Raw genomic sequence first — 14,395 nt, 5'->3', positions numbered from 1 at the left:
CCTAGCCGTATCTGGTTCTGAAAACCCAAAAAAAAAAAACACTTTCGGTTGGGAGTTCTTTATTTCCCAGCCGTAAGTAACAAATACGGCTTGGAACACTTCAGTTCCCACCGTTTTTGCGTTTTACGGTTGGGTCTACAAAGTATCCCAGATGTAACATACCAAAAAAACCCAGAATTTTTACCCGATTTTTTTACCCGATTTTTTTACGAATTTGAATCGACCAAATTATTATTGGGGGTTGATTATAAGGTTTTCTTGACTATTTTGACAAAAATTTTGAACCTTTTTTCTTCAAAGTTTCTGAAAAAAAGTTCATCAAAATCACCCTTCTCCATCAAAATCAAGTAAGAAAACAAAACAAGGATTTTTAATCTTACTAATATAAAGAAAAGATCTATTTTTGGTCCGACCTCAAATTTGCATATGTATTTTTAATATGGATCGTTCGATCAGATGAATTTAAAAACACGGATTTCGCTGGAGCCGTCCATTCTTTTTACTTCTTCGTTCTAAAATCTGTATCGAGAAACAAAAATCATTACTACAATTTTCAATTTAGGTGTAAACAGAATGTTTCACCTGATTTACTTTATAAATTAGGGGTTTGTTTCACCTGATTATGTTACTAACTTAGGATTTACGCTTCGATTAGAGTTTCAATGATTCACAGATTCACAATTTTGGGGGTTTGAAGAAAGATCAAATCCCATCAGAGCTTCAGCCTTCCAATGAGTAATTTGTTATCGCTCTCTCTTATTCATCTTAAGAAGAAGTTTGTAATGGAAGTAGCAGTAGACAAAATCAAACACTCCACATCAATTTCAATCTCCATCAAGCCTAAATTGACTGGATTCAACATACTCTCCAAATCAGAGTTCTTCAAGTAAGTGCGATCTAATTACCTATTCAGAATGGAATGTCAATTTTCTTTCGTGCACTTTAGGGTTCCACAAAAATGATCCCAATTTGTAGCTGCATGTTTGGGTTTAGAAACGGAGCCTGATGGTAATTTGGTATTTAATTTTCTCCCTATTCAGAAAATGTCGAATCCAAGCAAACTGCAATGCAAACTCTCTCTTTGATTTCTTCTATTTTCGTGGAATGTATCGGTGATTCCTCCTTTTTCTTTTACTTTATCTCTTTCGAAATTTTGTTGGTCTCCGATTGTGTGTCATGATTCGAAACCGATTCCAAAATCGAAGTTTTGAATATGATAGTTTTTAATGTTAAAAACGTTATTGTTTTGAGTGATAAAAACATTCAATTCGTCCTAATTAGTTCATTGTTGTAATTGGAGGATTTTTTGAAAATACCAAAATTGAGTGATCATGACAGTATTCTACCTATAATTCTTTCTCTTTTGTGAACTTTATGTGTTTATGAAAATGCCTAAGTTACAATCTTATTGTTTAGTTTCAATTGAATCCATGGATGGCATAGAATTGTATTTTCTGTATCTATTTCGAAGAAAGTGAATCCATGATGGAAAAAGATCAGAAGCGTTCTTGCAAGAGAGAGACATGACAAGCCATGGTGACAAACACAAAATAGCAGCAGTGGAAAAATTGTGCAGGACGACGAGTTTCCTTTTCAAGGTTAGTAGTAACCTAATTCAATTAGTATTTTCAGTTCTTTATTAGGTATAACATGCTTAAACGATTGCTTTCAGTATTGATTGTGTTAGTTTTACTGTTATTAGATACAAAAAATGAAATGGGATTGAGTTTTTTTTTTTTTTTGATGCAACAAAATGGGATTGACTTGATATGTGTATTTGTCTGTTTGACCCCCAACGTATGCCAATTTTGTGAAATATAATTGGGATTGATTGGATATGTGTGGTTCTGCACATTTAAAGTTGGGGTGATGACTTAGAACACTTATGGGGTATCTTGCATTACTGTTACGTTACCCTAAGTTAACCCATTCTAGGTGGAGTTAGAAACATAGCATTCTTATATAATGCATAAGTTGTTAGAGCTGAAACATTCACCCTAAATTAGTAGTTGAAAATGTAATTCGATCAAACAGTTTAAAAGGTAATATTATCTGTCATGGTATAAGCTTAGGGACATCATGCTGGTGATCTCCCTATATGACCACCTTTTAAAAGCAATTCGTCTTCCAAACTGTTAACTGAAAACTATGCAGACAGTTCAGAAACCTAAAGCTAGGTTTTACAAGAGAAGGCTTTATCGGGTCTTAACAGTAAATTTTACCAAATACAGGTCATGTAAGATAGTTGATGTTGAGTGCTACAACGCCACATGTTTGTTGATTGATTTATTTAGTGGGAAATAGATACTGCTCTCGAGCTTGAAGTTTGAAGATCTCCTTTGTAGAGAAATTTGGATGAAATGTCCACTTAGTAAGTTTGTACTAGAATTTTAATGTGGATGCATTTCATTTTTCTCGGAGGTTCAAGTGTTCTTTGGCCAGTAATCCAGCATCTTCATATCTGTGTTTGGACTGCTAAATTACAGATTTAAATGCATTTTTCTTTTCTCTTTAAAATCAGTCTTTTTGATTCAAAACTAGGTGTGTTCAATATATCAACATAAATTATAAGTTCTTTTCTTTTGTCTAATTGTTTTGCATCAAATTTTTCGCATTACAGCGCAATGCGGCTCCTATTATTAACCTCCGTAGGAGCCCCCTATTGATAGAGTAGGCCCAATATCAAGAATCATTAAATCTACATAAGCAAATGTTGTGCCGTTATTCAATTTCTGCAACAAGAGAGACCAATTGGACTTCTAACTTGGTGTGTCGAGTCACTGAGAAATACCCTTGAGGATACTTTTATTGATATTTTTCGCATTTCCCTTTTGTTACTCTCTTTGTACTTATAAATGTATATTATTGATTAAAATATCATTGAATGAAGAGTTTGAATTTATTTTTTCACGGAATAGCAGGCACATAGTGCGTGTCTTTTTCATTTTTAGTTGTGCATCTTATGCCTTTGTATTCGTCTACATATTTGCTTTGTTTACAGTTCATACCAAATAACTTATATTAGTTTGAATTTATGGTTTAGTAAACATTTATCCCTAGGCACAAGTGGAGGCTCTGTTTAGCAACGGGTGGTGCAAGTTTATTAAAGTAGAAATCAAGATTGCGGATTACATCTAACCAAAAAATTGGTTGTCATATGAATTCCATAAATTCTACAGGAGATTATCGAGGTTGCATCTTATTTGTATTTGAAATTGCGGCTTATGGCTTCATTACTTTTCCAATTTGAACTGTGTTAATTGATGAAATGATTTATGGATACACATTGTCTATATTGATATTTCTGAATGAAAAATTATCGACTAAAACGTTCTATTTTAGTTAGAAAGGGAAAGGGATGGCAGGCGCATCGCGCATGCGTGTTATACTAGTTTTCAATAGATTAATCATTATATTAGTTTAATCCAATCACTAATTATAATTAGGTTAGTTAAGTATCATAATTAACATTAATTCACAAAAAGGTATATTAAACATTAGGAAATATACTATGATAGGCTTCATCATTTACTATTTCGTAACCATGTGAAGCCCCAAATTTCCCGTCCTTTTGGTTTTTGCAACCGAAGAATAGGATTCTATAATTAAATCAAAGGATATTGTGAGAATGTCGGTGAACACTTTTTATCGAGTGCGCATAAAACCGGATTCGTGTTGTCCATGGAAAACAGACGGATCAATAGTTCAGTATAGGGCTGCACATGGGTCGGGTTGGGTCGGGTTTGGCCTCACCCGTCACCCAACCCACTGATGATGGGTAACAGATGTTCTCACCCGCAACCAACCCAACATTACAATGGGTCGATTTTCACCCGACCCACATTACGGTGGGTTGGATCGGGTGGGTGGTGGGTTACCCACCATAAAATACAATGAACATTACATTAAGAATCCAATTGAAATAAGCCAACCCAAAATCAATCTTAGGAAACAAAACCCTAATTCGTATTTACAAATTACAATGATTCCTAGACTCACCTTTGGTTGTTGGTTTACTGGTGACGATGTTGATTGATTGCTGCTGGTGATGTTGTGATTTGATTTACAAAGCGAAGAGAAAATGAAAAAATAAACTGAGCCTCCGAGACTGCCATTGAAGGGAACTGATTGAAGACTCCTCAGTGAAGAGAAACTACCGATGATTAGGTTTAGACATTATATATTATCACTTCAATGGATGTGGTTCATCTAGGATAGGTAATCTAAGGGTTAGCATTAATTTAGAAATATTTAGGTGGGTGGGTGGGTTGGGTCGGGTGAGGGAAGTTGTCACCCACAGTCGACCCACCATACGATGGGTTTTGATGTTATGACCCATAGTCGACCCGCTCCTTAGTGGGTTGGGTCGGGTACGGGTAATTTCAGGTGGGTGTGGGTTGGGTTGGTGGGTTGAGTCGGTTTTGTGCAGCCCTAGTTCAGTACCAAAATTATGTGTCGTCTCTGCAGGTTGGACATCTACGTAGACGTCTTAGCACGTGAAACAAAATGTCCGTATACAGAGAGAGGACTCCAAAGATGGTGGAAATCAAAACAAACTTCTCTTCTTCAATTCCAAATCATTTATCACAAGCTATAAAGATTAAACCAATAATAACTGCAGATAAATGCCCGACCTAATTTCCTCAATTTAGAACAAGTCTTATGGTGGGATCCATCCATCTTTCGTGCCATCTCAGTACTTGGAACTGTGGATGGAAGCGCAAATATAATGGTGGAATAGTAGAAACGTTATTTTTAATGGAGCTAAAAAAACGCAATTAAGAATGAAGCTTTTTTTTTGGCCGTTAGATTTAACAACTCATTTTAAATTTATAGATAAAAAAGAACGCAATTCTTAATTGCGTTTTTTTTAGCTCCATTCTTAATTGCGTTTAACGCTATTCTTATTGGTGTTCAGACGGATTTCATGAAACCGTGGAATCTTGATTGGATTTTCCATGAAAGACCCCAACTTGGAAGCCACTGAACTTGACATTCCATGATTTTTCCACACTTGAAATAGTTTGGATTCCACCGTAATACTTGCTCTTATGAAAGATCAACGACTGAAAAATGGATGAGTATGGAATAAAAGTTGCTGAATCAACTCATCGTCATATCGTTATCTTTCTTTTGCTTTTGGTAATTGGACACGTGAACCCACAATGAATTAGGCGAGTACAAATTTCTTGTTCTGATTTGGCACACCTTCATCAGTTTTTCTTTCAAGTGTGCTAGATCATTTCTTTGTTAGGGTTCATTCCTTGGTTTTCATCCACTGGGTCTGGGTATGTGATTTTTGTTTGATCCTAAATAGTTTTGACACTTGTGAAATATTGTTTGTTTGTTTTGGTACTATTCGAGTGTTCTTTCTGCCTGACAGTAGCGTTAGGTAGAGAGAGTTTTTGCATGTACAAAGATATAGCCTAGTTTCAAGGCTGAATTCTCGGTCTCTTCTTTAGAATTAATCTTTTGGTTCTTTTGATTTCATACTTAATATTTCTGATCTAGAGACGAGGTTCAAGAAACAGAGATTTTTTCTGCTAGCTTATCTTTGTTGCCAAAAATGCAGTTGAATTGGAAAGAATAGAGTGATTGTTTCTTAGTTTTTGACATGGTATTTATATTTTCAGCTCAAGAAAAATGGTTAAAAGAATTATCGACTTGCGATCTGATACAGTTACAAAACCAACTGAAGCAATGATAGCAGCTGCAGCTAACGCTGATGTAGATGACGATGTGCTAGGTTATGATCCTACTGCTTCTCGTTTCGAAGCAGAAATGGCAAAAATCAGCGGCAAAGAAGCAGCTTTATTTGTTCCATCAGGAACAATGGCTAATTTAATTAGTGTGCTCGTTCATTGCGAAGTACGAGGAAGTGAAGTAATTTTTGGTGATAATTGTCATATTAATATTTATGAGAATGGTGGGATTTCAACTATCGGAAATGTTCATTCAAGAACTGTGAAGAATAATAGCGATGGAACCATGGATATCGATTTGATTGAAGCTGCTATTAGAGATCCTCAAGGAGATCTTTACTACCCTTCCACTAGGCTTATCTGCTTGGAGAACACTCATGCAAAGTAAGATCCTAGTTAAAGTCTTTAGATTTTAAATTGGAATGAATTAGATCATACTAACTGATAGTTTATTTGTTGGTTTGCTTCTTCTTCATTATGTGACTACATTGATTTGATTTTACTCAAGTAGACATATATTCATCTCAGTCTCACCTTGAAAGCTATGTTTGTGAGCAGCAATTCTTTTCATTGTTGACTATTTTGTCTTCCATATTGCGTTGTTGGGACCATATCTTCTTTCTTTAATCTTTTAGAGGGAGTGGTAATTTCCATACCGTCGATTATATATTTCTTTAGTGTTTGTGCTACAGAATTTTAGGTAAACCAATGTCATCTTCTTTTGCATGGTTATGCTCTGGACAGTGTAGAGTTTCGATTGTGGGGGTATTCAATGAATTTATGTCACGAACGGGTTCTTTGATTAAATAGACAGAGTCAGTGAGTGTGTGCATGAAAGTTTTAGATAAGCCAACCATATGTGATGTATGTAGGACTGATATGCACCTCATATAGAGACTCGCCATAGGGCCTGGTGTTTGCCGAGCGACTATTGGATATCTCGTATGAAATGATTTCTCGGATTTGGTTATACCCGTCTGAGAGCGGCGCCACTTCGGTGGTCGGCTCTGATGAAGTCTGGTGGATTTTTCTGTTATCCAAAATGAATATATCCCATCAGCAAGGAGGTGAATCAGAGCTGTTTAATTAGTTAGTATATTTCAGAGTTGCTTTATCTTACTTAGATGATGAGGGACTTCAACAGTTTTCTTATCTAGTACATGGTTGGTAATTAAAGGTATTGGTATTATAAAGGATTAAAGCTGTGGAATTGTGAGGATGGCATAATTCTAAGGCCTTGAAACGTCATTTGATCATTGGGATTCGGCCACTATGTCTTGTGTACTCACGTAAATTTATACCAATTTTGTGATTGCTAGTAGCATACAAACCCACGCTCAAGTATTCCTCCACTGACAACTAGTTGTCACCTTGATTATAATTGCAGTGTTGGTGGTAGATGCATCACTGCTGAATACACAGATAAAGTCGGAGAGCTAGCTAAGAAGCATGGGGTGAAGCTCCACATTGATGGGGCACGCATCTTTAATGCATCAACTGTAAGTAAAAAGAGCTCGCTCTGCGAGGTATCTTCATACTCCAACTGAATGCTTATTATATTTTAACCTGCATGTTAGATCAACATTTTTGTTTGATGGACCTGTACATGTTTAAGCTTCTTTTAAGGTTCAGAACCTTATTACTGAAGAGATTTTGTTACTTGTGCAGTATCTTTGTTTGAGGATCCGATTTCAAATTTTGAGTTCGTGTTTGTCATTAATTTTGCTGGCTGTTATCACCAATTTACACTGGTATTTGTTTAACTACTTTGTTCATAATTCTTAGTATATTTTGTCTATCAGGCTCTTGGAGTTCCGGTTCACAGGCTTGTACAAGCTGCTGATTCTGTTTCGGTATGTGATTTCTCCGTTTCATTTTGCAAGTTATTGTATAAGTAACGACTCCTGCAAGGTTCCAGCACTAAAACTCATAAACTTGTAGGAGTGTTATTTCGTAAACTTTCTTTTCCATTTTTGATCCGCCTTTTGTTGTTAGATCTTCTTCCTTTATCACATGCTCTTTGAATGTGCGATCCAGATATGTCTTTCCAAAGGTCTGGGTGCTCCTATTGGATCTGTTATTGTTGGTTCAAAGAATTTTATCGCCAAGGTATACTAAAGCATTCCGATTAATAACACAGAATTCTCTTTTCTGTCAGAGAATTGCAGACTAATTCATGTGCAACTGTTTTAGGCTAAAATTTTGAGGAAAACCTTAGGTGGTGGGATGCGTCAAGTTGGATTTATATGTGCTCCAGCTTATGTCGCATTGCAGGAAAATGTTCGAAAGCTTGAGGGTGATCACAAGAAAGCTAAGATTTTTGCAGGTTATATTTCGTTCAAATTTCCTTTGTTTTAAGTTTATCTGCACTTTTTCGGGTTTACGCCCGTCTGAACTCTAATTTTCTACAGATGGATTGAATCGAATCAGTGGATTACGAGTGGATAAATCCTCAGTGGAGACCAACATGGTAAGTTTGTCTTGCTAACAGCAATATAAATGCTATCCAAGTTTTCTGCCTTAGGAGGTTCACCGTCAATGTTCTCTATTTTTGTTGTATCTAATTGAGCACTTCATTAGATTTCTAAGACTTGTTGAAACATCATTTGCTACTATTTACTCCGTCCTCTAGTTCAGCGAGCAACACTCTAAGTGCTTCATGATTAGAATCATTTTCTTTCTTTCTTCAATGCCAAGGTATTTTTCGATATATTAGAGGATTCCCACATCATGGTGGACCAACTTTGCAAGATTTTGAAAGAACACGGTGTGCTCATGATGCCAGTAAGCACATCAAGGTATGTCTACAACTTTTGGGCTCCTTCCCCAATACTTTCCGATCTTTCTTTTGTTATTTCTACAAGGAAAGTCTCAACTTATTTACTTATTTTTCGTTAATTCAGTATCCGGATTGTGCTGCACCATCAAATCACAGAAAGTGATGTCCAATATGCAATTTCATGCACTCAGGTCATAATTCAATTATTTTACTGTAACTTTCTTATTCCATAAATTTCTTCCCTTCAAGAGTTGGGACTTATCCGTTTTCCCATTTACATGCTGCAGCAAGCTATTCTTCAACTCCAAAGTGAAAGGAATGGAAAATGAGACAAAAGTTATATCAGACTGCTCACTGGTACTGCTGCATGACCACATTAGCTCAACTCCAATATATTGCATGCGGAAGAAGTTTCCCGGTATCAATGTTTAAAACACCAGTTCTCATTTTGAACTTCTTAAATGTCTGTTGTGTATATTTTGGAGACTAGGACCAAACTTTTTAGAATTGAAATCATAATTTCTCTACTCAATTTCCTCCATTTCCCAAATTTAAGGAGGGAAGCTTTGGTTAGAAGGACTGTGAGTGTGAGGTAGCATCATGAGCGAAGTGTCACTACAAACTTGCACATCTAACTTGCAACTCTAATCCACCACTACCAGACCCCAAGAAAGTAATTATAACCATCACTGTTATTCTTCTAAGCGGAAGGACGATGATGTGTGAACTTAACTCCTGAACCCCTAAAACAGCTCACTCAACATGAGTGCTTTTATTGGTAGTCCTTTCGTTCTCCAGCATGGTTCCCTATATCGGGCATCGGTATTATATCGTTCTTCAATGGTACAAATACTATACAGTGGTAGGGATTCTGATGGGAATGGGATACTGGCTGATAATGAGCAAAACTAAAATTATTGATTTCCGTCTAATTAAGTTATTGTCATCCTCCTGCATATACATTAGATCTCTAAATGCACTTTTAGGTACAATAAATAGATTGGTTAAATAAAGCTTATTGAACTATTAGATCCGACCTGGGTTGCACAGATGTGGACGCGGACATTACAAAATTCTCAAAAAACTAGGACGCGGACACGTATATACATATTTTATTTATATATTATTTATATATACAATTACGTATTTATACACCAAAGTCAAGTGTTTCGATCTTAAAAATTAGACAATAATGCGACATGTGTATAAATTTCAAAAGAAAAGGAGAGATCGTTTGTTTATACACGCCGAAGGTCAAGCAATCAATCACTATTAAACACATGGCACAATCAAAATGCATTCTTAGAACAACACATGCCCAACCAAGGATATATGGGATGTCATTTTCAATTAGAAAACCTTAATAAAGACTTAAATGATTGATCTAAATGTTTGTCTTTCTTTATTTGGTTAATAATAGTAAAAATAAAGGAAGAAGTTTAAACGACAGTGTTATTTGGCTCCCTACTCCACCTCTCTATTTTCCTCCCTACAATCTAAACCCCATGTTAGGGGAATAGTGAACCCCACCTGAACCTGAATGCGAATCTCGATATGGATGTTGGGCTTAGATTATAGGGAGGTGAATAGGGAGGTGGAGAATAGGGAGGCAACTAGCATTTCCGAAGTTTAAATGAAAATGAAAAAAAAAATGCTTTAAACCCGAGTCATCGGTGCGTCCAAACAAGACGGGCGTGGGACGCACATATTAGTGCTTCGGACAAGCGTCGTGTCAGCGTCCAACACATCCTGTGTCCGACGTGAGTCGGACGCGGACACGACTCAAAAAACGGAGCGTCCATGCAACTCAGGATCCGACAAAACTTGTAATTCAAATAAATTATTACACTGGGGCATAAATCATTATCCCCCATACGAAATTCGAGCTCACGCTCACGAAGCTCAATTCTCACTCTCAACCCATGAATCAAAGTTCGAGTGACCTAATTCCTTTCTCATTTTTTTTTATTTTTTTTTGAGCAAAAGGAAATTCATTGAAATAAAATGAGTATTACACAAACAACAGTGACTAGAACACTCACAAGAACTCTCAACAGACATGAACAACTGAAACAAATAAAAAGACTGACAGAAAACTAAACTGACTCTGGAGCAATATGGTTGCCTTCTCGACTGAGAATTTCACTGATAATCTTTGGAGATGATTCCCACCAAGACTGCATTCTTATGCTCCTTTTCGCATGTTTTGCAAGCCAGTTTGTTGCATGGTTGCGATCCCTTCTTTCGAAAGACACTACACACTGACTCAAGCCACTAAGGACTTGTTGACACTCTAGGATAAAACTATGATCTTCTCAAGGAACACCTACTAAGTTACCATTACATCCATTGATGACAGATAAGTTATCACCTTCAACTATGACTCTTTGAATATTCTGATCTTTAATCCATTGCAGAGCTTTCAAGAGGATCATAGCTTCAGCTTGCATCACATTCCTATCTACTGCTGAGAAGGCCATTGCCCCCATGAATCCTCCTGTACTATTGCGAATGATTAGAGCAAATCCTGCTGTAGAGAAATCAGAAATCATAAAAGCATCAATGTTAATCTTAAGCCAGTCTCTAAGAGGTTTTTGCCAAAAAAAAAATTTCCAGACAATTTTCTTGCTTAAGATACTCCTAGTGATAATGTTATCATTAATATAAGACCTAATTTTCTGGATAACTTCCCTAGGATGATGGATTTTGTTTTGGAAAACTCTATCACATCTAACTTTCCACAAATGCCAAAGAATGCAAGCAGCTGTGTTAGCTAGATCAGGATTGTTAGCTTCTAAAGAGTTCCTATCTGAGAACCAAGAGTTTATCCATTGTTGAAGAGACTTTTTGTTGTTCTTTGAGTGATGAAGAGATGAGGACATTCCAAACCAAACCACATATGCAAATTCATAGTTAGTAGAAGATGAGAGCTTGATTCTTCTTCTTTATTGCACATTGTACAAATATTGTTGATATCTTTTATGTAGGTGCCCTTGTTAACTGGAAAGACATCAAGGATGCACTTCCATAAGAATTGTTGTAGTTTGTATGGTATATTCATGTGCCACAACTTCAACCAGTCTTGTTCTTTCATATTGTGTGAAGATGGTAGTTGATTTCTGTTCATGCTTAGTTATTTGTAAACAGATTTAACAGTGAAATTTCCACATCTATTAAGAGACCATGACCTTCCCCTGGTATTCTAATTGATCTTATCTTGTGAGACAGGTTTTGATTGAAGATTTGATTGAGAAGGTTAACATTCCAGTTCTTTGATTCTCCATCCAAGAGATCAAACACCATTAGATCTTCATTTCCTTGAATATGATCATCTTGAGAATTAAGAACATCGAATGGCTTGTCTTTTTTTTGCTTATCCAGTTATGCTTGATCACTTTGACTGATCTGTCATCACCAATTTCCCATATGTAGTGTTGTTTAACTATTTTGAGACCCTGTTGTATGTTGTTCCAAACCCAAGAGCTATAGCTTTTTGAGATATCATCCTCCAAAGGATCCTTGTTTGGGAAGTATAGTACCTTACGCAGTTGAGCCCATTTTTCTGTTGGATTAGTTACTATCCTCCAAGATAGCTTAGTAAGCATAGCTAAATTATACTTTTTTGAGTCTTTGAACCACATACTTCCACATCTCTTTGGTTTGCTCATAGAAACCCATGAAATTGGGCAGTAATACTTCTTCTTTTTCTTATTCAAGAAGTAATTTCTTTGAATTATGTTAACTCTATCATGAGTTTTATCTGGAAGTAGAAAAACACTCGTCTGATATTGTGCAGCTGAACTTAGTGAAGATTGGATTTTTGTACTTCTTCCTGCCTGACTTATAAGCTTTCCTTGCCATCCCTGAAGCATATTTTGCATTTTCTCCACAACATAATCTTCACTTTGATCTCTGTTTCTCGAAGTAATGAGATTAATTCCCAAATATCTTTCGTTAAGATCCATTTTCTTCATCTGGAACATTGAAGAAATATCTTTGGCATCTTGAGGTGTCATATTCTTGCTTAAGAAAATACTTGGCTTCCCCAAATTGACCACCTGGCTTGAAGATGAAGTGAACTTTTGGATAATCTGTACGAGATTTGTGATAGCTTCCTTACTAGCTTTGGTGAAAAGAATACAGTCATCTGCAAAGAACATATGAGAGATGGATGGACAATCCTTTGACTTGACTGGTTTGATTAGAATGATCAATTTATCTTGTGTTGCCTTGGTAATTAATATGCTAAAGCCTTCCATGCATAATATGAATAAGTATGGAGAAATGGAATCACCTTGCCGTAGTCCTCTGGATGGGAAGATTTTTTTTGTAGGTGTGCCATTTAGAAGAAGAGATATGGATGAAGTGCTTATATAATGCTTGTTGAGATCACACCATTTTGGAGAGAAACCCAACTGCTTCATGATTTAAATAAGGAAGCCCCACTCTATTCTATCAAAAGTTTTGGCCATATCTAGTTTAACCCCAACAATTCCTTGAGAAGCTCTTGTCTTCTTCATAAAATGGACCATTTCTTGTGCTATGATGACATTGTCTTGTATATGCCTTCCTGGATCATATGTTGCTTTCCATGGAGAAATCATTTTGTGTAATAGAGGCTTGAGTCTTGTGGATAATGTCTTGTTTATGATTTTGTAAGATATATTGCATAGACTAATTGGTCTCATCTCATCTGGTTTGGTTACAACTTCTTTCTTTGGTATCAACACTTGAAATGTTCCATTTATTTTAGAAGGAAATTCACCTGTGTTGAAGAAATATTTAATAAACTGGGTAACTTCCTCATTGACTATATCCCAAACTTGTTGATAAAAGCCTGCTTGATAACCATCTGGTCCAGGAGCTGCCCAAGAATTTATAGAGTATACTGCTTCTTTTATCTCTTTATCTGTTGGAATTTGAATTAGAAGTTTGTTTGCTTCCTCTGTTATACATGGTTCAATCAGCTGCATAATGTCTTCATCAATGATATGATTGGAGGTAGTGTATAGACCATTGTAGTACTGGAGAAGGAATTATTTTAGCGCTTCTCTAGTTGAAGTCCATTTCCCATCTTTATCTTGTATGGTATCTATATTGTTTCTTTTCCTTCTGTAGTTTTCCCTTGAATGAAAATATTTATTGTTCATGTCATCAAACTTGATTTTATACTTTCTTGATTGTTGGTAGCTGATTAGGTCTCTTTTTTTGTACATGGAATTTAGTTGATCTTCTATTTGCTTGATCTAGAGCTTATCTTGGATTCTGGCATTCTTTTCTTGTTGAAGTTTTCTCTGTGCTTTATTTATCTCTGTTTTAACATGTCAAAAGACCTTGTGGTTCCATTCCTTTAGAGATTCAGTTGTAGCTTCCAGTTTTTCCACCAAGTTCTTCTTATCTTGTCTTGTGTTGTTCTTCTGCCAACTTTCCTGAATCACCTCTTTACATGTGGGGTTTGTCAGCCAGACTTGAAAAAATATACTTGGGGTTTTTTTTTTTTTGGAGCATGGGTATGAAAAAGAATTGGTGCATGATCTGATCCATGAGGAAGAAGATTGTTTATGATGGAAGTTTGAAATTTGGTAAACCATTCTGGGTTTTCTAAAGCTCTGTCTATTCTGGTTTGAATATTTTGTTGGGGGTTTCTTTGGTTGGACCAAGTGAATGGAGTTCCTGTGAATGGGGATGTCTCTTAAACCATGAGAATCAATTGTGTCATAAACAAACTGATAAGAAGGGGAAGGATGAGTAGAGAAACTTTTCTTTTCTGAGGTATGGAGAGTGATGTTGAGATCTCCAAGAATAACCCATGGCATGGACATATTTTCTCGTAGTTTATGTAAGAAATTCCATTGACTTTGTCTATCATTCTTTTTATGTGATCCATAAATACATGTTAGGAACCAGCTTGTTA

The 14,395-nt window shown here is 36.1% G+C and overlaps 1 protein-coding gene and 1 long non-coding RNA gene across 6 annotated transcripts; both read left to right on the top strand.

The window, feature by feature from the left end:
* Nucleotides 1-550: 550 nt before the first annotated feature.
* Nucleotides 551-3,282, top strand: LOC113349919. 3 transcript variants are annotated; one of them, XR_003360475.1, is made up of 2 exons: nucleotides 551-1,598; nucleotides 3,061-3,282. It is a non-coding gene; the product is annotated as an uncharacterized LOC113349919 (long non-coding RNA). The 3 variants fall into 3 exon arrangements; XR_003360474.1 differs by having other exon boundaries at nucleotides 3,044-3,282; XR_003360473.1 differs by lacking the exon at nucleotides 3,061-3,282 and adding an exon at nucleotides 2,621-2,944.
* A 1,835-nt stretch (nucleotides 3,283-5,117) lies between these two features.
* On the top strand, nucleotides 5,118-9,022 carry LOC113349918 (probable low-specificity L-threonine aldolase 1). Of its 3 annotated transcripts, none has more exons than XM_026593967.1 (10): nucleotides 5,118-5,174; nucleotides 5,634-6,086; nucleotides 7,090-7,201; nucleotides 7,505-7,555; nucleotides 7,740-7,811; nucleotides 7,896-8,028; nucleotides 8,114-8,172; nucleotides 8,400-8,500; nucleotides 8,606-8,672; nucleotides 8,769-9,022. In XM_026593967.1, exons 2-10 carry the CDS (start codon nucleotides 5,644-5,646, stop codon nucleotides 8,808-8,810), a joined length of 1,080 nt encoding a protein of 359 aa, XP_026449752.1. In that variant the 5' UTR covers nucleotides 5,118-5,174; nucleotides 5,634-5,643; the 3' UTR covers nucleotides 8,811-9,022. The 3 variants fall into 3 exon arrangements, with proteins under 3 accessions (XP_026449752.1, XP_026449750.1, XP_026449751.1); XM_026593965.1 differs by having other exon boundaries at nucleotides 5,127-5,288; XM_026593966.1 differs by lacking the exon at nucleotides 5,118-5,174 and having other exon boundaries at nucleotides 5,320-6,086.
* Nucleotides 9,023-14,395: the final 5,373 nt, after the last annotated feature.

The sequence above is a fragment of the Papaver somniferum genome, chromosome 2, assembly GCF_003573695.1.
Source record: "Papaver somniferum cultivar HN1 chromosome 2, ASM357369v1, whole genome shotgun sequence".
Taxonomy (NCBI): domain Eukaryota; kingdom Viridiplantae; phylum Streptophyta; class Magnoliopsida; order Ranunculales; family Papaveraceae; genus Papaver; species Papaver somniferum.
The sequence above is the reverse complement of the archived record's forward strand: the minus strand, read 5'-3'. Positions and strand labels throughout refer to the sequence as shown.

Excerpts from the sequence above, each read along its gene's own strand:
- LOC113349918 (XM_026593967.1), top strand. The coding sequence starts at position 5,644 with ATGGTTAAAAGAATTATCGACTTGCGATCTGATACAGTTACAAAACCA. Across the intron at positions 7,556-7,739 it reads AAGCTGCTGATTCTGTTTCG|ATATGTCTTTCCAAAGGTCT; the intron begins GTATGTGATTTC and ends TGTGCGATCCAG. Across the intron at positions 8,673-8,768 it reads ATGCAATTTCATGCACTCAG|CAAGCTATTCTTCAACTCCA; the intron begins GTCATAATTCAA and ends TACATGCTGCAG.